Source organism: Tachypleus tridentatus, chromosome 13 (assembly GCF_004210375.1).
Source record: "Tachypleus tridentatus isolate NWPU-2018 chromosome 13, ASM421037v1, whole genome shotgun sequence".
In the NCBI taxonomy this organism is placed as follows: domain Eukaryota; kingdom Metazoa; phylum Arthropoda; class Merostomata; order Xiphosura; family Limulidae; genus Tachypleus; species Tachypleus tridentatus.
The window spans coordinates 72,198,539-72,222,282 of NC_134837.1; the positions used below are offsets into that span (position 1 = coordinate 72,198,539).

The following is a 23,744-nucleotide window of genomic DNA, read 5'->3' on the forward strand; positions in this document are numbered from 1 at the left end:
AATTCTTTCTAGTCATCAGTTACATTTTTGTAACGTGCTGCTATCTCTAGATGGTGAAAAACAACAAAAGTTTACTACTTCTTCAATATAAATAATGCCACAAGGAATTTAGCTGAGCTAAACTATTCAGCCAAAATGTTTTTTGCCTTAACAAGTAGTCGCTGTGTCATAAGCATGTGCGTCAATGAAGTTCCACCTCGCCAACACGTCTACTGTTGCTAGACATTTAAAGAAATGACCTTATGGTTAATCCTACTTCTGCTAGACTAACTTTTGACACCGTCCTCTGTCTCGTCGCTTTTTTTTTTTTTTTTACAACCAGATACTGTTGTGTAAAATTCAAATTTGATAATAAAAATATAGTCGACGAATTGTTGTCCATGATAATAAATTTAATGATGTAGTAATATTACAGTGGCGGCGCTAAGGGGGGCTTGAGTCTATCCCCAATTGAGCCAAACCCACTCAGCCACCCAATATTGTTACCTACATATATTCATGGTAAATTATTTACCATCTTTTTTACCATCTTTGATAATAAAGGTAAAACAATACACTTTATATATAAAAAAGTATAGATATGAAATTAGGTGTGAATGAAATAAAAATTCATTGGTCAAATTAAAAGTAATTTTGAAAATTATTAATGCAAAGTTTCTTATGCAACAGAATCTCGGTCACACCAAACATGCTCACCCTTTCAGCCATGGGGCATTATAATGTAACGGTCAATCCCACTATTCGTTAGTAAAAGAGTAGCTCAAGAGTAGGCGGTGGGTGGTGATGACTAGCTGCTTTCCCTCTAGTCTTACACTGCTAAATCAGGGACGGGTAGCACAGATAGCCCTCGTGTTGCTTTTCGCAAAATTCAAAACAAGCCAAACCAAACTTACGCAATAGAAATACATTAATTTCTTTATTTGCTAAAAATAGGTCAGTTGGTAAAATAGTAGAAATAAATTTAAATAAACTGAATACGTAAAGTAAGCTTAATACCAGGAACCAAAAATAAGTTTCATGCCATAAATTCTATATGTATGCACACTGCTGGCCAAAATCTTAAGGCCAATGAACATAAAGAAAAAATATGCATTTTGCATTGTTAGACTCAACCACTTATTTGAGTAGAGCTTTGAAAGATGAAAATAAGAAAAGGGAAAATAAAAATAAAAAACGTTTTTAGCATTTAATAGGGAAAATGTGAACACTATGAAATTAGCTTCAATACTAGCTGGTCAAAAGTTTAAGACCATACCAAAAAAAAAAAGTTCTAAACAGGGTAGCAAATGCCCAACAAGTGGTCTCAGTAGTGAGTTGCATGGCCGTCATTGCGAATAACCGCAAACATTTGCTTTGGTATGGTCGATATAAGCGTTTGCAGAAGGCTGGCTGGAATATTATTCCAAGGGGTGAAGATGGTTTCACGAAAATAATGCACTCTTTGGAATTGACGTCCATTTCTATAGACCTTGCCTTGCCATCCACCCCCACACATTTTCAATGGGGCTCAGTTCGGGCGAACATGCTGGATGGTCGAAAAGAAACACGTTATTAGCCATGAAAAAGTCCTTTGTCCTGCGGGCATTGTGGATTGCAGTGTTGTCGTGCTGAGAGATCCAGTCATTTCCACACAAGCGAGGGCCTTCAGTCAATAAGGATGCTCTCTCCAATATGCCAATGTAGCCAGCTGCTATTTGACGCTCCTGTATAACCTGAAGCTCCATTGTTCCATGGAAGGAGAAAGCACTCCAGATCATGATGGAACCTCCTCCACTGTAATGTAGAAAATGTCTCCGGTGGGATATCCTTATCGTGCCAGTAACGTTTGAAGCAATCTGGACCATCCAGGTCACATTTTTTTCTCATCAGAGAACAAAATCTTCGTTCACTTTTCTACGTCTCATATTTGGTGCTTCTCAGCAAAGTTTAACCGAGCTGTTTCGTGGTGTGGAAGGAGGCGTGACTTTTGAAGACGTTTACGGTTTTTAAAGACTTTCTCTCGTAGATGTCGTCTTATTGTTCTTGAGCTGTATTCTGCGTCTGTAAGGGCCTTAATCTGGTTCGACGACCGGCTAGTGTCTTGCCGGACAACCCATCGAATCCTCCTGCTCAACACCGGCGAATTTTTCTTGGGTCGACCACTTGAAATTCTCGTTCCGTATCCTTCAGAGTCTTTTAAGAAATTTGCAACAGCAGTTTTACTACGCACAATCTCACCAGCGATGGCATGTTGAGAGAGACCTTGCTTTTGCAGCTCGACAATTCTGCCATGCTCAAACTCTTTTTAGTCTTTGCCATGTTTTTACCCTATGTAACATAGGAGATGTCAGTGGGAGATGTTGACAACGCTAGTGCTTGAACACAAATGACTAAATTTCGTTACGTGTTTACAGATTAACGCTTCGCTTCAGTATGGTCTTAAACTTTTGACCAGCTAGTATTTAGTCTAATTTAATAGTGTTCACATTTTCCTATTAAATGCTAAAACAGTTTTTATTTTATTTTCCCTTTTCTTATTTTCATTTTTTGAAGCTCTACTCAAATAAGTGGTTGAGTCTAATAACGCAAAATGCATATTTTTCTTTATGTTCATTGGCCTTAAGATTTTGGCCACCAGTGTATATATATTTGTTGTTTTTTTCACAGAGAGTTATGGTGAGCTGGTGTTAGTGCACGTTATTCAGTAAGATAAACATTCGTACTACCCCTTAAAATATACGACTTAAAACTTCTTTCTTATAAAGCTTTCAGGTTGCTATCTATGTTTCTAAGTTTTAGTCGTGATAAAGGCAGCTGCCAAAACATATGCAGTGTTAAACCTTGGCACCATGCCAAATGAAATTTTTTATTGTGCATTTTGAAAATTGTTCCTGGTTTTCTTTTTTTGCACGAATTTCTGTGATTGATCTTTCAGTTATGGGAGTCACTGATTGCGACTGTATGGAGTCTTGTGGTGAAGAAAATAGATTTCTTGAAGTAATTCACAATGGTTTTATGTATCAGTTGCCCAGAAAATCAACCAGAAAGAACGCTATTTTACATTTATTGTATTAATGAGGATATGGTTAGCAGAGTTGTAAAGAAAAACACAGATAAATGCTACTAGTTTGATCATTTTCAATTTAAAACAATGCTGGAAGGAAGCTATGCATGTGGTTAAAATGACAGTAGAATTTCTAAAAGTGTTTAAAGAAACGACCGACTAATAATGTTGAACCAACAGCAAGGATGTTTTAAGTATATTAAGGATAAGAAAAATGTTAATAAGATAATTGGGACCTTAAAAGTACTGATGTTCTTATCGAATTATGATTAAGTTTTTGAAATGTTTTTAAAACATTCTTGATCTCGAACATTCTGTGGGCAATATTGGAATTGACCTACATCATGTGGTAAGTAGAAAGACTGAGATAAAACTGAAGCACTAGAGCCAGACATGGTTGTAAAATAGTTGAAAATTATATGTGTAACCTCCATGTTTCCATTTTGGAAGGTCAGTTATCAGCAGATGGCTTTAGAATAGAAAGTTGCTGATGTTGGTAATTCGGGATGAGGGTTAATAAGAGTTGCTCTAGAAATCATAGGTCAGTCAGTCTTACTTCTGTAGTGAAGAAAATTCTAATGTCTGATAAAGCAATCTTCACTAAAATCATTCAATGAAGTATGATACCATAAAAGAAATTCAAAGTGGACTCCTCAAAGGGAAACCTTATTTTACTAATCTGTTATCTTTTGTAGAAAATGCTACTTGTTATCTGGACAATGAGAAGGGTGTGAAGCTATACTTAGATTTTCAGAAGGCAAACATTATAAGGTTGTATAAAAAAGATTAGATAAGAATATCACATAGTACTGGTTGGGGATAGAATAGTTAATTGGATTATACAGTGATTCCATGGAAGAAGGCAAAAGCTGAGATTAGTGGAGTCCAGCCAAACTAGACCCATATTTCTAATGAAGTGCCTCAGAGGTCAATTCTTGGGTTTCTGTCATTGAGGACATCGTTAGTACATTCCGCTGATGATGTTAAACTGTTGGGCACTTGTAGGATGTTTCAGATTGGTTATAATAAATTCGCAAGATGGACAGATATTATAGTAAGTGTAAGATTATTTCATGGTGTGATGTAAGAAAATAATTTTGAAATGCTGGTGTACAAGTTACTTGGCCCGGCATGGCCAGGCGGTTAAGACACTCTATTCGTAATCCGAGGGCCGTGGGTTTGAATCCACGTCACACCAAACATGCTCGCCCTTTCAGCCGTGGGGGCGTTATGATGTAATGATCAATCCCACTATTCGTTGATAAAAGGGTAGTCCAAGAGCTGGCGGTGGGTGGTAATGACTAGATGCTTTAACTCTAGTCTTACACTGCTAAATTAGGGACACCTAGCGCAGATAGCCCTCATGTGGCTTTGCGCGAAATTCAAACCAAATCAATCACTCATGCTATGAACAGTATTCTGTTTCTAGAAGTGAAGTTAATATAATTCAAAGATTGTATTTATAGAAATATTGATCACAAGCCAGAAAAATGGCTATGTAACTGTCCTTTTGTTTTTCCAGTTAACATAAAGGTACACAGTGGACTATGTGTAATCTGTCACTGCGGGAAATTAAGTCCCAGATTTTAGCGTTGTAAAACTGTAAAGTTACCCCTGACCTACGAGAGACAAGATGTTTCACTCATTATTAAGGCATTTCTTTGGTTACTGTGTATATGTTTATCAAAGAAACAATACTGAATTACAGAAAAGTGTTCAGAAAATGGCCACTAGGATGGCGATAGAAGGATTATCTTACAGGAATAAGCTAAAATCAATCAATTTATTTCTCTTGAAAAAAGGAAGATAAGAGGTGATATTATTGAAGCTTACAATCATTTCTGTTTTAATCCATAGAATAAAGGCTTCTGATTTGTTTTGTTCTATGTTATGAAGTCAATAAGACGATAGAACATTAGTTTATGATTTGGAAAACACAAACTAGGCTTCACTTTAGAGTTTTATTTCCCTCGCAGGGTGATTGACTTATGGAATACGTTGCTGTTGGCTTTGTCGAAGATCAGCAATTTACAAGAGTTTAAGAGAAGTATTGATTTTTAAAAAAAAATAAATAAAGGGCGTGTTTAAAAGTTCCTTTTCTCGATGGTGGATATTATTGCTTGTTGTTGTTGTTATCGCTGTTGATAATAGTGTTAAACCTTTTTACTTTAGGATTTCGTAATTTAGGTGATGAGCATTGGATATTTAAACTCCAACTTACACAGTGACCAAAGGTGGCAGTGAGAAAAGATCATTGGTAATCATAAGGCTAACCTGATAGGAAGAAATAATACTTGTACTAGTTTACTTGTTCAACTATATAGGTTTTAAACACTGGCTTTATCCAGTTTTACTATTGACAAATAATACGCTTACTTCCCGAATTTCGCGAAAAGACCACAAGAGGAATAACCCTGACTTTAAATTGATAGACTAGAACACCTACTCAATATCACCCTCTGCCAACTAGTAGGGTACTCTTTCCTTCTTTCTGGCAGATGTTTTGATGTAAAAATAATTATTCCCCAGGGAAGTATAAATCATCAAGGATGGTCGATGATTGGACAATCCTTCTTCATCCTGCTACAGATTAGGGATTACGTTTTATAGAGAGATTATCATTATATTTGAGCTGAAACTGAAGATGAAGACGAAACAGAGATATGTTGTTGGAGAAGAAATTAGGTCAACAACAACAATAGTCGGCAACGCATCAAAAGAAACGATCCTTTTCAGGGATTCGAAAATACGGAAAAAAAAGATCCAGGTTCTTTAATAGATGGCCACCCTTGTAATGAACCCTCGCCCCAACGTGCGGAACACGAACTGTGAAACCTATGATTCACAGCAAGGCATGCTTAGCACTTGTCTAGTCTCTCCACAATGTGGCATGCTTTCGTCTAATGTAGCGATTTTACACATTGTGATATGTTTTTACTTACTGCTTAACTCTAGTATTACTGAAAGAGATAAACTTAAATGACAAATTTATAAAAAATATTGCTGGTTACCAATTCTTCAATTTAACTGTACATTTCTGCTTTGAAATTGTATCTTCAAATCAATATGAACAGTTTAAAAACGAAGGGTTATTGTTTGTTTTTTTTAATTTTGCGCAAAGTTAAACGAGGAATACCCATCCATAATATAGCAGTGTAACACTAGAGAAAAAGTACTGCTAGTTATCACTAACCACCGACAACTTTGGTCTACCTTTTTATCACAGTGGGATTGACTGTTACAATATAACGTCCCCACGATTGAAAGGCCGAGCATGTTTGACGTGATGGGGATTCGAATCGGTGACCCACATATTATGAGTCGAGCGTTCTAACCACATGGATATGCCGGGTCTAGAAAGGTTATAACCTTTAAAATACAAGTTCGTAATTAAGAGAACAAGTCGGTATTACTGACGTAGTTCCATTTTTAAAACTATACAAGTGAACTAAATGAAAAAGAAAAAACGTTACTTGTATCATAAGAAGCAACTGGTGTGCCGTGTTGTCACTTTCTTAGTGGAAAGCTACACAATGGGTTCTATAGCCTCTGTCCATCGCGGGAAACCGAATCTAGGATCTTATAGTTGCAAGTCCGTATGTTTACCGCTAATCCATCAAGGGACATTATTTTGATGCAAAAGGTGGTTAAGTTGGTGAAATGCAATTTTAACAATTTTATGAATCAATTACAAATCCGAATTAGTGTAAGGAGCAATATTACAAAGTTATTATAATTTGTCATCAGTTATTTACTATTGTTATATATTTTTAATTCAATAAACTTGACTCATCAGTGAAATTTAAGAAAAATGGCATATATAACGTATATGGCATATTTTGTGTTTACTTTGCAGTAGGTCGTACAAAGTTTACAAAACTATTTAAAGAATGGTTATTTTTTCTGAAAAATATGATCCATGAAAGAAACTAAAGTTAGCAAACTGTAACGTTCCGGAATGTTATTTAATCTCCAATACTTAGCTGGAACTGCACCTTCAACAGTCAACGTTGTTTGTTCAGCTGTGACTTTCAACTCTATCCTTCCTCTTCTCTCGGTGTGGTCACAGCCACATAAGTTAGGAACACTCTCGTGACATCGCTTGTGCACGTTCATGTCACACACTGGAAATATAAAAGGAATTACCTTTAGTACTTATCGGGATATCGATACAGATGTTATCCTTTCCATACAAAAATATTTCTGTTTCTAATCAGAATTAAACCATCATTTTGTTTGTTTGGAGCTATCATTTATGCGTAAAAATATATTCGTTTCTATTCAGAACTAAACTACTCTTTTTCTCAGGGTATCATCAAATAAAGAAGAAGGCGGAGGAATGGAACACATTTTAAAAAGTGGTTAAGATAAGAACTGGAGTCACGATTAAGAAGAGTAAAGGGACACTGAGGGGAAAATAGACACATGTAACGTAACTGATCGAAGTAAAGCCACACAAAAGGTAAGACACATGTAACGTAACTGATTGAAGTAAAGCCACACAAAAGGTTAGAGCCCAAGTTGGTGCGGATGATCCATTAAAGGTTTGTTTGTTTTGAATTTCGCTCAAAGCTACTCGAGGGCTATCTGCGCTAGCCGTCCCTAATTTAGTAGTGTAAGACCAGAGGGAAAGCAGTTAGTCATCAGCACCCACCGCCAACTCATATTATAACGCCCCCCACGGCTGAAAGGGCGAGCATGGTTAGTGTGATGGGGATTCAAACCCGTGGCCCTCGGATTACGAGTAGAGTGCCTTAACCACCTTGTTCTAGGACCTTCGGTTAAAGGACGAATACAAAGTAAAGCATGGAAAAGTGAGGAAAAAGTCATTGAAATAACAAGCACACTTAGTTCTAACAGAAGAAATACCACAAGAACAACAGGATAATAAAACAGTTTTCTTGTAAAAAGACTTGGTGGGAACCTATCAAAGATGCAACAATAGATATGATAAAAACGGAAGATGGATTGAACATTTTAAAGATTCATAATGACGAGAAACCCACTTGAAGTAAAAAATCTATTCTCAAGATGGCTGATGTTGGTATTAAAACTTTAATTAAAATAAAGTACAGAACAACTTTCGACCTTCTTAGGTCATCTTTAGGTTAACAATACAATATTTTAAAGAGTTATTGAATCCACAAATGAAAGTGTTGTTGTCAGTAGTGATAAGAACAATTAGTTGGACTAACAGATGAGGAAGCTGAGAAACTGTTGTAAAACTAAAGATCAGCAATGTGCCTGGAATGAGGTAGGAGTTAACAAAATGGCTGACAAAAGTTTGTAATGCAATATATGAGGAAGAATTAATACCGAAATACTGGAATATAGATCTGGGCTTTTGTTTCAAAAGGAGATCTAAGTAAATGTTCGACTGGGAGAGATGTTACTTTGTTATCAATACCAACTAACGTTCTTAGTTCTATCGTACTAGAACGAACAAAAAAATTACAGATCGGAAACTGAGAGAAGACAACTTTGAATCCAGAACTGGTAGATCATGTCAATATGATATTTTAAAATTCGTAGAGTTATTGGGAAATCTAACAAATTTCTGAAACATGTCTACATAAACTTTGTGGATTTCCAAAAAGAATTCTACAAACGTGGATGATTATTAGGTAACTCAGAATAAAGTGATAAATGGTATGAAAGGAACTCTCGGGAAACATTATGTAGGGTGAGCTCTCAGAACACTTTTGTTAAAATCAACTCTGGTGTATGACAGGAATCTATATTACAAACACTTTTGTTTATCATGGAAATGAGGAAAGTAGAAACTAAAGTATGGGGAATAATTGGTTATTGGATACGGACTTCGCTAATCATATTATTATTATTATTGACAAACAGAAGAAGGACTGGAAGTGAGAAACAGAGACTTAAAATGAGAACTAAAACAAAACTATAAAAATGTAGTACAACTGAGAATGAAAAACCTAATGTAATATATGATGGGGAAACAATAGAGCAAGTTATGAGTTTCGTCTATCTTGAAAGTAATATTCGAAGAGATGGAGATAACCATGAAGCGATCACCAGAACCGGTAAAGCCAATGTCACATTTGGAAAGGCTCAGAAAACTGCTCAACAACAGAATTATGGACATCAGAATGAGAGTTAGACTCTATAACTGTCTTGTTGCTTTTGTTCTGCTGTACGTTTGTGAAACGTGGCAATCGCACATAAAAGATAAAAAGTACAATACGAACTACCTGTGTCGAATATTGAAATTATCATGGAAGGACAAATTATCAGACATCGAACCACTGAAGCGCACATAAGAATGTGACCTAATGGATTTAGTTAGAGAAAGGGGACTGAGACAGATGGGTCAGATCATAAGAATAGCTGACACAAGAATTGTTAATAAAGTGATAAATCGGAAGGTTGAAGGTAAAAGAAGAAAGAAAAAATGACAAAAAAGTCATGTGAAAAAAATACGTATTGAGAAAGATATTGGCGAAAGAGCTATCACAAAAAAAATTAAACGAAAAAGATGGCGCTGGATGGAAGAAAGTATTGTCAATGGATGGCTCATTTGTTTTTAAACAGAATTAAACTAATTTTGTTTTGTTTTTTCCTTAGAACAGAGTTACATCAGACTATGTTTTGTGTCCACGACTGAGAATCTAACCCAGTACTTTAGGTTTTCAGTCAATAACTTAGTGATATGATCTTGAAATGTCAGAAAAAAATATAAAACATCACAGACTATTCTGAGATCTTGTCTTCCATCTCCTTGAAAAATTCCTGCCAGTTACAGCTGTGGAGAAATTACAACGTGACGGCCAATCCCACTATTTGTTGATAAAAAATATCCAAGACGTAGCAGGGGATGTTACCCGCTGGTTATTTTCCCAGCAGTTCAAAATTAAGGACTGCAGTAGATGGTGTTAGCAGTTCGCTATAAACAAAAGTATTTTATAATAACCTATGTACTAACTGGAAAATATTTAACCTCAATGCGAATCAGAATCGTTGACCCAAATCAGTATCTTATCATGAAAGTGTACTAAAAGTTGAAGGTAAATCTATTATATGACGGAACTCTTACATCTAAGGGGAATGTGTTTTAAAAGTTAAATATGAGCCTATTTTGTTATCTCGTGGAAGTGTTCAAGTTAGGGCTAGAATTGACAGCTGTAGGAGTTTGTTTTCTCAGACGAGAAGGAATTTGATAAGAAGAACACTTTCCTAAAATCTAGCTATGGTTTTAAGTTGACTCTAATCATAGTATCAGTAACTCAGCTGACGATTTTTTGAATTAATGTTAGGGAGCTTTTAACACGGGTCACAGCTATCACCAAATAGTGGACCATTTTAGTAGTCGTTACCCCTCCCAGCTACAATTTTGCTTGTAACCTTACAAAAAATAATCTCGTTAGGTCATAATAAGAAAGGCTGAGTAGAGTAGAAAATATAAGTACTTTTCAACTGACTTATGAACATCTGTATGGCAATTAAGACCTTTCTAGGATCTACAGTTAACTGATTCTGAAAAGTATTTACGGTTATTTATTACTTACTAACTTTTCAAAGCTTGTTTATTTCTCATCTTTATCTGGCATTTTTATAAGCTTGTTTTTTTCTTATATGTAAAAGTATATTTTATTCGTTCGATAACTGGAAGTTATAATAATTTCCTGTTTATTCGGATTATAAGCAACATGTTTCGTTTAAAATACTTATCATAACTGTTCTTTAACTACAATTAAATAAAATGCATTATAGAATAACACGTAATAAGCCCTGGAGAAGTCCCATTAAACTAAATACTCTACAAAGAAATTCTAACCAGCTACTTCTGTTTACGTTTGTTATCGAATCTTGAGAACAAACTGTGCTGGTCAGGCTTAGATGCCAAAGCACACAGAGATAACGACGAAAATCAATAACAGGAAAAGATAAAGAAAGAGGATATAAGAAAGCCATTTCTATGAGCTAAGCGACAATATTTACGTAAACATGGAAAGAAAATATAATTTCCTTTTCAGCACGAGGACTGCAACCATTTTCTTTCATACGAATATTTTTATGTAGCTCCATTCCAGGTTTCGCAAGACAATAGATAAGAAGAGGGCGCTGATGTTTGATGGTGGCCTTTGATTTAGTACAAAAGAAAAAAAGTTCGTCGCTTTTATCTAAATGCACTCTGTTAGGACCAGTTAGATTCATAAAGAGACATTTGGTGGCGCTATATAATAATCAGATGTCGTAAAATGGAACTCTTAGCTTCTTTTCGAGCATGCGTAGAACGCGAGTTGAAGACTGAACGAGAAGTGTTCATGAATACCGAAATTTCAGGCTGTAACCAGAATTTAGAATATTTGATTAATGGTTTTCCATTAGAATATTAGCTGTTTCTTAAAGTTAAAAGCTTATATGGCGTTGTTTTATTCAACATTGTGATAAAACCGAGAAGTCTGAGCTAGCCGTCGAGTAATAACTTTTTCGAATCTTTTTTTTCGGGAACAGAGAAGTAGAAAAACGTTCCTGTTCATGAAATAGATCTAAGTGCATTTCAAACTTCGTCTATTGACATAGGATGAATAAAAATAACGGAAAGACTGAGTGAATTGTATATTAGGCTTAATAAAAAATTAACGATTATCATCCCGATTAAAGGGTCAGAAAGTAGCGTTCATTTCACAAAACAAAATTATTAACTATTTAAAAACATTCAAAGCTTCCAGAAAAACTGAAGATAAAAATGGATAAATGGAAATTAAAAACGAAACCAAAAGAATACCAGTATGACATAAAACATAACACTATCTCATCTAACTGCAGCTGAACATGAAGAAAGTGAACATCAAAAGGTGTAAGAGAGTGTATTTGTATGATTAAAAACAGAATGTGTGTATACATAGAGACGATGGACTAATCAGCGTGTATTAGAGGAATAGTTATTTAAATGAATTAATTAATCTTTATTTACTATTTGTTTTCTACCCCCTTAATTTGAATTCACTCGTTAATAGTTGTAGATAAATATATTATCAGTTAATACTGAGATGGAGATTACCAGGTGATGGTAACTGTGTTACTGAAACTAGGTAATGTAATAAACACTTTAATTTGCATTGCTTTTTGGCGCTCATTTTAGGCGAAGAAAAAACAAATATAATGTTCAGATCTTCAGTACAGTAGAAAACAAAAACATAACGTGTGAAAATACAGAAACAATGTATTCAAAGTAATAACAAGACAAAGAGGGGTTAGAAAACAAAGACGAAGTGTTCAGATGTGTGATATGATAAATAGTAAACAGGATTAGAATACTTAGGTTTAATGCGGTAAAACAACAATAATAGAGATAGTATGTTCAGATATTTCATATGATAAAACAACAGAGATAGAAGGTACAGATATTTAACTGGATTAATGTCACAAGTGGAGTACCTCAGGACTCAGTCTTAGAACCTTTGTTATTTTTGACTTACATCAATGAAGGATGTAAGAATGATGAATAAATTATTTAAATTTGCAGACATTATTAATGTCTTGGGTATTGCTAGCTGTGAAGAGGATGCCACTGATTTATAAAATTATTCAGATCATGTAGTGAGTTGGACAAATAAATGACGAGTTTTAATTATAATAAATGCAGAATAATGTATGTGGGTTATCATAATTTGAATTATAAGTATAATTTACATGGAAATAACCTTAACAGTGTTATGAAGGAAAGGGATTTTGGTGTAACGGTTGATCTGTTTCTAAAGGCCTGGCATGGCCTAGCGCGTTAAGGCGTGCGCTTCGCAATCCGAGGTCGCGGGTTCGCGCCCGAGTCGCGCCAACATGCTCGCCCTCCAGCCGTGGGGGCGTTATAATGTGACGGTCAATCCCACTATTCGTTGGTAAAAGAGTAGCCCAAGAGTTGGCGGTGGGTGGTGATGACTAGCTGCCTTCCCTCTAGTCTTACACTGCTAAATTAGGGACGGCTAGCACAGATAGCCCTCGAGTAGCTTTGTGCGAAATTCCAAAAACAAACAAACAAACAATCTGTTTCTAAAGCCATTCAAGCAATGTGCTATTACTGATGGTAGGACAAATAGTATTTTAGGTTGTATCTACAGAAATATTGAATACAAGTCTAAAAAGGTTATAATTTCATTGTGTAGGTCACAGGTAAGGTCACACTGGGAATATTTTATTCAGTCTTGGGCTCCTTACATTAGGAAAGACATTAAACTGTTGGAAAGGGTTTATAGAAGGGTTACAAGAATGGTTCCTAGGATGTAGGATTTGTCAAACTAGGAGAGGCTGAAATCTCTCATATTGTTTTCTCTTGAAAAAAAACGATAGGAGGAATCTGATTAAGGTGTTTAGGATTGTAAGAGGAATTAAAAGTATTCACACATAATCTTCTTTCATGTTTTAATAATGAGAATGGTAAGGATAGAAGACACCAATATAAATTTAGACAGTGTAGTTTCATTTTCGAACAAAGTGGTTGGTCTTTGGAATGGGTGCCTTTGGATGTTGTAGAGACAGCAAATGAAAGTGGATTTAAGAAGAAGCTCCATAAATATATGAATATAAAGCTGGCTTTAAGATTTAGCATTTGATTTTTAAAATTATTTTAATTTAGTGTAGAAGATGGAAAAGTTGAGATGGATCAACAGATCCCAAGTTGTTCCAAAACGTTATATTATGACAGAAATAGAATATTAGGTGTTTTGTGTGGTAAAAAACAACAGGAGTAGAGAGAGGAATTTAATTGTTTGTTTGTTTTTGGAATTTTGCACAAAGCTATTCGAGGGCTATCTGTGCTAGCCGTCCCTAATTTAGCAGTGTAAAACTAGAGGGAAAGCAGCTAGTCATCACCACCCACCGCCAACTCTTGGGCTACTCTTTTACCAACGAATAGTGGGATTGACCGTCACATTATACACCCCCCACGGCTGGGAGGGCGAGCATGTTTAGCGTGACGCGGGCGCGAACCCGCGCCCCTCAGATTACGAGTCGCACGCCTTACGCGCTTGACCATGCCAGGCCGTAAGGAATTTAATAACACAACAATAAAACATGATAAAAGTGATGTACTCCAGACTGACACTCATTTAAAGAAAGCAGAGAAAGTTAAACAAAAACCGAAATAAAACCAGTTCAGTGTCTACTCCCTGAATCTACTACTAATTATAATTTAAACATGTAAATAGTAAGCTTAACTTTATAGATCAAGGGAATAATTAAAGGTTTGGTTGGTTTTGAATTTCACGCAAAGCTACTTTAGCGTTCTCTGCGTTAATCGTCCCCAATTTAGTAGTGATAGACTACAGAGAAGGCAGCTTGTTAACATCACCGACCGCTAACTCTCGGGATACTATTTTACTAACGAATAGTGGGATTAACCGCACGTTATACAGCCCCATGGCTGAAAGGGTGATCATATTCGACGAAGGGGATTCGAAACCTACAGCCGACAGATAACAAGCCAAGCGCCCTAACCACCAGGGGCCCCAAAGTACGAGAGAGGAATATAAATACATACATATATTACTTTGGTCTTTTATGAACTACCCTCTAACACATTCGTGTGTGTCGGAGAAGAAACGAAACAATAGTCAAATTAGTGAAACAGGTTTAGAATTTTTTTTTACTTAAGTTTTAAAACTTGAAATGCATGTGTGTACTAGTTGCCTGAAAGAAGCCAAGCGATCCGGGCTGAGTTAACACCACTAGTGTGTCTCCAATTCTGAATAAATTATGAATAATACTATTAAAACATCTTTCTTTACACCTTACCTTTGTTTCTGAGTTTTCACACGAGTCTTTATAATTAAAATTATTGTAGATTTAATTTTTCATGTTTGTACGTCTTTACTGGTAATTAAAACGGTTTATGATAATTTAGATTGAGAAAGGAAGTAATGCGTACATAACAAACCTCAATCAACCTAGATTAACTGAAAAAATTAAACTGTTTGCAGAACACTGTTTGTTAAAATATTAATTTTCTAGGCAATAATCTGAACGTATGTCTTTCATACAAATTCCGCTCTTAACCCGCTTTGTATGCTAAAATAGTTAGAATAAAACTAAATTTTATAGTATATTTTAATGCTGTAATTTTGATAGTTACTTCTAGATTATTTGATGAGGACTGTTCAACAGCCAGTCCACGTTCCAATAAAAAAAAAAAATAAAGTTTATTTCGCCCTTTAACGGCCAGTCCACGTACTAGTAAGAAAAATGCTTTCTCCTTTAATGAGCTTCAACAATCTGGAACACTATGATAGGTGGTGGCGGCGCTCACAGTTTCGCCAACTGTGCTACACTAACGTAAAAATAACAAAAACGCTTTTTGCTAAAACGTACGTCAACATGGACGATAGCTAACAAACAACAAAAGCATTTAAGTGATTAACATTATCTTCCAGAAAACACTCTTTTTCCTCTTAACTGTCTTCTCTCAATCTCGTATTTGTAATCTACTAGTGGATTTACGAGAAAACTTCCCAGGCCTAATCATTAAACGTTTCATTCTTAAAAAGGCATCATTGAAATTTGATGCTCCCTCTACCATATAAAAATTACAATTTAAAAATCTAGTTTACAACAGGTAGAATTATCAAATTAATGCGTTAAACTTCTGTGTATTATTCGGTAAATATGAACGTAAAGCAAAGCAAGGCTTCGACCTAGTGCGGCTGTGTTTATTTACAGTGCAAATATGAAGTAAAGGTTTATTAAAATCAAATTGTTTAGGTACAAATGTTATTATAAGTTTTTATTGTTATCTATAATCAAAATTCAAACAAAATGGGCGTAAGAAAATAAAGTATTTTTCATATTATTTTTATTAAAATAAAACCAACAATCTCAAAATGAGCTTTTGCAGTATGGCTTCTGGTAATACGTGGAATGGTAGACCGTTCTGAAAATTATTTATGCAAAAAATATGGTTTTTCGAGAATTGCTTCTGGTGTAATTTTACAAATATTTAAGGAATTCTTGAACATGCTACTTTTTCACGTTCATTCGTAAAATTATAATTTCACTATCATACACTCTTCTTTCTTCTAAGTCTATAACTAAGTAAAAAAAGTTTGCTTGAAATGTAGTTATTGTAGTGTTAAAATTTTACCTTCATTTTATTTCTTCGTAGTTTACGAGCTAAACTGAACTAATAAATGACTGAAACATCGGCGCCCCTAGATGGCGACAGATTTAATGACAGAACCTGGATGAATTGTAACTGCGGCACGTGCACGTGGTTAGTGAAGAGACCATTTAAAAGTACGTACAATTTTTGATTATTAAAGTAGCGAGAGGGTTAAATACTCTAGTTCAGTAACAACTATCAAAATAAATAGAACCGCACGTGATGTAGGGATAACACAGTTTTACATGTAAATTACCCATCCATACCTTACTTCTACTGCTATATCTTGAAGATGTTATAGTCCGAATATTTAGCAAAAGTACATCTTGTGAATTTCTTTACTTTATATTTTATAATATACTTACACACTTCAAAAACACGTGTGCATTTATCAGCTGATCTTTTACTATGGCTAACGTCCCATTTATTTTGCTACTGTAGGTACCTAAGACATTTTACTGTAGCAAGTACCTCAGATATTTTGCTACAGCAGGTGCCTAAGGTATTCTACTACAGGAGGTACCTAAGATATTTTGCTACAGCAGGTGTCTAAGGTCTTTCACTGCAGCAGGCACCTGAAGTCTTTTGTAACAGTTAAATACATTTATAGAAACTCGACAGCGTCACTTGACATCATACGACAGGAAAATATTTCAAAATTAAAAACAAATTTTGGGATTGTATAATACTTAGAGGTTTAATATGCAGACTAAAACTGGGATCACCAATATGTAATTTACCGAGACAAAGTGGACCATAACGTTAGTCTTACAAGACTTGTATTACATGTCTTTATTCTTCCGATTTTCTTGATTCTGATACATTGATAATTTAAACAACAAATAATTTAACAGCTGATAGATTACTACATTAGAACTAGGCTACTGTTACTGATTAACTTATGTGTATGTTTTGAAACTCTGGTTCTTGGTTACACACTCTATTTCTAGATTTATCTTTACGTGTATACATACATGACCAAACTCTGACTCTTGGTTATACACTCTGTTTCTAATTGTGTCCTTACGTGTATACGTGTTCAAACTCTGGTTCTTGGTATTCCTTGTTGTATTGTTAAATATATTGGTTATCATATATTATAGTTCTTTATGCATATACTAGCTTAGATATTTCGTTAAAAACGTGTAAATCAGTGAAGATATCAGTGTTAAATAAGTATGACAAACGGTAAAAAGTTTGACTACAGAAGTAGCTCTTGGGTGAAATATATAAAATATTTAATTGAAAGTAATTGTTACTAACGAATAAAATTAGATTTATTAAATAATACTTAAAATATTTGAACAACACTGTATACAGGATAAAAGCTTTGTGTAGAGTCCAGAGTCCAGAAATGTGTAGAGTTTAAGGCCAGACATCTGTATATTGAAACATGTAACGTTTCAGTCTAGACTTGTCACTGTGATGATATGTTAATAGTTCAGGTCCAGACATGTTTGAAAATTGAAACATGTAACGTTTGAGTCTAGACGTAACCCTTTAATCAAAAAAGTATATTTGAGTATTATATATTTCTCCACAGTAAACAAAACACCTGACACAGTCATTACAAGTCCAGGTCACTAATAAAGAATACAGTGTCACTGGTTCACGTGGAGTAAAGGACACTTACCTTTACAGTTAAGTCCTTGATGGATTATCCCATACAGTAACGAACCACAGTGGTCACAAAATGTTGGACTTGTGTAGGTGTGTTCCAGAAAATGATGTTTTGTTCGTATATCCTATAAAAAAAGAGGTTTGGGTTTAGCGCACAGGAAAAATGTCTGTCAGAATTGGTTGTTTTCTTACTGATAAAAAAAATATATATATTTCATGTGTGACGGAAGAGTTTTCCATTTCAAAGCAAATAGTTTACAAAAAAAAACTTTTACTAATTCAGTTGTTGTTTCTTTCTGTTGAATCTCTATGTAATCATTTGGTAGCTCAGAAATAACCTTAAAATACACCTGTTCATTTGTGTATTAGTGTAGGTAATTATACACCAGTTATTTGTATATCAACATACGTAACTATACACCTGTTCGGTTGTGTATTCATGTAGGTAATTATACACCAGTTATTTGTATATCAACATACGTAACTATACACCTGTTCATTTGTGTATTAGTGTAGGTAATTATACACCAGTTATTTGTATATCAACATACGTAACTATACACCTGTTCGGTTGTGTATTCATGTAGGTAACTATATACCAGTTAGGTTGACAAAGTCTATTTCACAATACACATTCAAACTCGATATCTCGACCACATTTCCATGAATTATCTTTAATTTACACTTCATAAAATGTATAACAATCACCAGAGTTCAGTGATTTTCTTGTATGAAACTCACCTCTGATCATAAACTAATATAATATCTTTAATATATGTAAGCAAAATCTCGGGCATACATATTGAAACATTTGTTAACAATACATGAAAATATACTGTTATAGCATTTAAGAACATTTCTTAGTTTATAAACAAATGTCAAGTTTAGTATTATATGGCTAAGTTATACACTATGGACATTAGTTTGTAACAAATCTTCATTTGATATAGAAAACTCGTGTCTCGTCATAACCCGATGTAAAAGTGTTAATATATGTATCTGAAATTACATACTTAACATGCTTACTGAACACTGGTGAAGAAAGCTTCATGATATACCAAAACGTTATTTAAGAAACTTTCTTAGTTTACAAAATGCAGACATACATCTCAGTGTAACAATACCAGTAGTATATACCTTTTAAAGTAGGTTACCATAATTGAAACATAAGGGACAAGTAATCGGTTTCTTTATTTTAGAAACTACACAAAACAGTTGAAAACTAAACTGCCTTCATAGCGACCATCACATACAACTACCGCACAGCTTAAAACAGATATAACTAAAATATCACACATACATAGGTTTACTGTGTGCCATTACACAGTAAAGGATCTTTCATTTTTTCCTGGGCTCACTGAAACACCATGCATGTATGATAACCAACCAAATACTGAGAATATACAGTTAGTATTTTCATACCTATGCAATGAAATTATCTAGGTAGTGACAATGTTTCATCATTGGTAACTGAACTTTAGAAACGAACAGTTTAATTAAACACAAAAAATTATGCATCACTACATATTTAGAGTGAACCAATCTATTTTAAATTCCTTATACTGTAGATACATAGAGGCAGTGTGTCATATTTAGTTTTATTTTACTAGAAGTTTTTGGTAAACATTCAGTATATTGTAAGTACATAGATAGCGACAATGTATTATAATTAACTTTCATTTTAACAGCTTTATGTGGATGTATATAACGTTTAACTCTCTTGACTTCAGTTCGACGTTATGTAATGAGTTCTAATCAGACTGAAACACTGACAGTTTTTCAAATACAACATGAGTTTCATGTACTATCACATAGTACTGTTTTGTAAGTTATCTGTAAAGTGAAATGCGTGTGAAAAGTATTATAATATCAGTACTATTCTTTCGTGTATTTGAAAAACAGCTAAATTTAAACTAGAAAAATTTTCGAAATATGTAGAAAGGAACATGTAATGAGCATAGGTCTTCGATTTGTTAAAGTGAAATGTCTCACAACCGAACACTGTATGTATGACCACATGACACCCCCCCCAACAATCATGTCTTGATGTTAGTGTCCACACTGATTGTGTCTGACGTTTGTAATTCTTAAACATCTGTTTCCAGATTGCATGCATGCGATTTGTTATTAGTGTCTAACTTTAGATGGTTTGAAAGTACTGGTATTTCAAGTAATAGTAAATTAGTAAGTCGTTCATTTATTATATTTAGAGTTAGGATAAATATTAGTCATGTATGATTTATGAAACATTAAATGCCCTACAGAACACTGTTTGAAACAAGCTACGAACATTTTTAAAATGTATTCCATACTTTTACAAGTTCTGTGTGCATTTGGAGGTGATCAATGGTTATTTAGAAAATGGACGAATACAGTAAGTCAGTCATCTATTATTTTATTACAAGTAATAAACTTTAAAATGATTAATTAAATCTAAACGTTGATGACTTATAGAAGTACTGTCACAGTATATTTGTTAAAGTCCTACAGTAATAATAGTAATGAAGTACATGTAAAAGTCCATCTTTTTATTTTTCACAAATTAGTAAAAAGTGTTGTTACATAATAAGCATTTTATTGACAATGTAAATTGTTGTATAAAGCATAAATTTTAATTATTGTATAATATTGGGCTTTTCAGGGCAATTTAAACATACAGTCATGTGTTGCATGTGTCAGATTCAATTACATATAGCCCTTTTAGGACAGGAATTTTAATAGTTTAGAACTGAAAATCTTTAATCACTTGATTGAGTAGATTTTATTTATCGTATTATCCTTGTAAGATTAATTAATATATAAGAAAATATAGTGTCTTTTTTTTTAGAACTCTGCCTTTGAAAATCATGAGATAAAGCAAAGTGTAAGTTATTTTGTTACATAAAGTCAAATGAGTAAAAGTGTTATTATATATTAAATATTTTAGTTACGATGTAAATTGTTGTATAAAGTGAAGTTAGTAAATATTAAAGTTTTAATTATTGTATAATACTGCTCTTTTTAGGCTGATTGAACATATAGTCGTGTATTGTATGCATGTTAAAAATATATATAACTGTGATCATGTTACATTAAATAATATGTCATTTCATTAAAAAAATACTTATCTATAATTAAAAGAGTAAGTTTTAATTACGATATCATCATTTTAAGACGTAAAACGTAATCAACTGATGCATTAATATTAAGTGTCCTATGAATTAGTGTTAAGCGTCCTTTTAAGAATGATCTAATTGATTTTTCATTATCATCTTGATGAAACATATATTGCATGAGTCATCACTGCCAGAAACATGTTCTCTACTTTATAGTAAGCTGATTTAATTATTAATTAATTAACTAATGAAGTAGCATTCACTGCCCTTTTTAGAATTAACAAATTAATTTGTGTTAACGTCCTTTTTAAGGTTATTAACTATGAGTGATTAACAAATTCGTGTTAAGCATAATTTTTATGACGATTTGATTAATTAATTACATTATTGTTAAAGCATATATTATATGAGTCGTGGCCACTTGTCATAGTGGCCTAAAAACACGTTTTCTACCTTGTGACGTAATCGTCCATCAAGGTTTCTTGTCCGGTATCGAACTATAATTCCAGCCCTCTATAAGTTTAGTTGCACCATCTGGTGACACTTAGTTGATGTATAAAATCATGGCTACCTGTTATGGCGGCTAGTAACGCGTCCCTGAAACTATGAGCTCGTCATTTTGATTCCATCATTCCCTCTCCATTCCGTCCCCTGAGGCAGCCAATCAGCATGAGGCGGCATTCTTTGGGCCTGATATTCCCTCCCTTTATACTGTGAGATATCTTGAAGGTATACTAGATAGGTTAATTTGATCGCACTGGTTACTATGGGAATGTCTTGGAAGATATTAGATTATCTTCTCGTCGTAGTACTAGTTTCCATGACAAAACTAATAAAAAATATCACAAGTTTCATTTGTGCTCTCTCTCATTTTTGTTACAGTCGCTCCCTTTGAAGATATAATTTGGAAGATTATAAAATTTCAAGAATGTCAAACTGTATGATGAGTTTTTGATGTTATCCTAATTTATCTCTTCAGGAATTAAGAGTGAACAGAAAATGAAAGTAATCGCCAGTCTACCATCACTATGTTTACTGAATATTAGCGAGACTATATTAAACTATTTATTGTTCAGTTTTATAAGCTAGTATAACTTGTAAGTAAATATTAGTTGTTTAGCAAATATTCATCATCGTCCAACAGAGAAATTAGTTGAAAGGAATCGCATAAGTTCTCTGTTTTAGAACCAGTTAGCATTCCTCTCCTTTTTTTGTTTATAATTTTTCATCAAATCCACTCCTAATTTTGAACCGATGGACTAGAGGGAAGTTACATAATCATCACCATCGATTGTGGGGTGATTCTTATATCCAAATAGTCGGATATAACTGTTACTCTTAAAGCACAGCACTTGCAGCAGAGTGTAGAGCTATCCTTTTTGCGGCAACGGGACTCGGACCACGAACACTTGTATTTACAGTTCGGACCTGCTAACTACCAGGCCACACACAATAAATCAATGAAATAATTTTAAACTACAATTTAAAATTCATATTTCAAATATTTTCTAGCCTAAACACTAAGGCATGGCATGGCGGTGAGTGGTGATGACTAGCTGTCTTCCCTCTAGTCTTACACTGCTAAATTAGGGACGGCTAGTGTAGATAGCCCTCGAGTAGCTATGCGCGAAATTCAAACCAAACCAAGCCTAAACACTGACGAATCTTAATGTAGTAACGTCTTCTAGTAATGTTTGAACCTTTTAATTTACGTAATTCAGCAGAGATAGTTGCTAATAGGACGAGTTACTGGCCATGTGGTGATGATGAAGGGAAAGAAAACCAGTACTTTCAAGAAGCTTTCACAGTAACACGACACAGCATTCCTCGCTCAAAAATTGATTTGAAATTTCTCGTAATGCATTACATTAGTAGAAAGTAATTATACTAATTGGTTATTAAAAATGAGTGATGAAATATATGACGTGTATGAGGACATATTTCCATTTGTGGGATTATGTTAATCGGTTTGTTGAGGACGTTGATTTAAAAACTGGCTACAATAAAAATAGAAAAAAAATATTAGTTAAGTTCCCACAGGAAACGTTTGAATCTCAGAAACTTACAAGTTTCACATTGTTACTTTATCACAGAGTTTATTATGGAAATGATAAAATAAGGGTTTTGTTTTCTTGCTAAATCAACCCTAATTTTAATATTTTAAAATAATGATCAACTAATCGAAAGAGTAGAAATATATGCAGTTGAAACACAAATATTGAATAAATAAAAGGACTTTAGCAACACCTACTTACATCTGTGTCCACTCCTTTATCTGCTCCCGGACACTTAAAGTTCACGAATTCGTGGCATCTTTTATGGACAACGAAACTACAAACTAAATACAAAATTATGTCACAAAATAGTTTATTTCCTCGTACACATCAATAGTTATGGAAAAGAAGCACAAAGTAACGTTATCAAACTTTATATTTTCTTTAACAGATTCCTCGTTATCTTATGAACAATAAATTTAAAATTAAAACATTTATGTTATACTACTGTTCTGTTCTATTACAGCCGTGAGACATATTGTATAGAAGTCATAATTTAGTCGTGTCCTAAAACTTTCTGTTCTTTTACAAAATTATATTTTCTTGAGCAATGAGCTCAGGACTTAAACACAGACAGGTATTTCGAAACTATTTCTTGTCTCTGACAAATCTCAAATCAATGTATAGAAAATGATGAAGAAAATCAAGCACAAACTTATATATTACAGTTTTTTTTTAAGTTTCCCTTTTTATGTTATTTAGTGGAATAAACCTAAGAACCATCCGCCGTTTCATGGTCCAAAATCTTTCTTTTACACTCAAATTTTATGTTTTCAAATACTAAGTATTAGTATCGTTTCTATAACAATTAATCA

General features: G+C 34.0%; 1 protein-coding gene across 1 annotated transcript in view; it reads right to left on the bottom strand.

Annotated features, from left to right (window-relative positions):
* LOC143236184 (protein kinase C, brain isozyme-like) overlaps nucleotides 1–23,744 on the bottom strand; it is a 48,943-nt gene that overhangs the window by 22,317 nt on the left and 2,882 nt on the right. The window contains exons 2-4 of the mRNA XM_076474471.1: nucleotides 23,131–23,213; nucleotides 17,794–17,905; nucleotides 7,039–7,167 (exon numbers count right to left, since the gene is read on the bottom strand). Coding sequence (XP_076330586.1) covers nucleotides 7,039–7,159 — 121 coding nt within the window. The 5' untranslated portion in view covers nucleotides 7,160–7,167; nucleotides 17,794–17,905; nucleotides 23,131–23,213. The remainder of the gene's footprint in view (nucleotides 1–7,038; nucleotides 7,168–17,793; nucleotides 17,906–23,130; nucleotides 23,214–23,744) is intronic.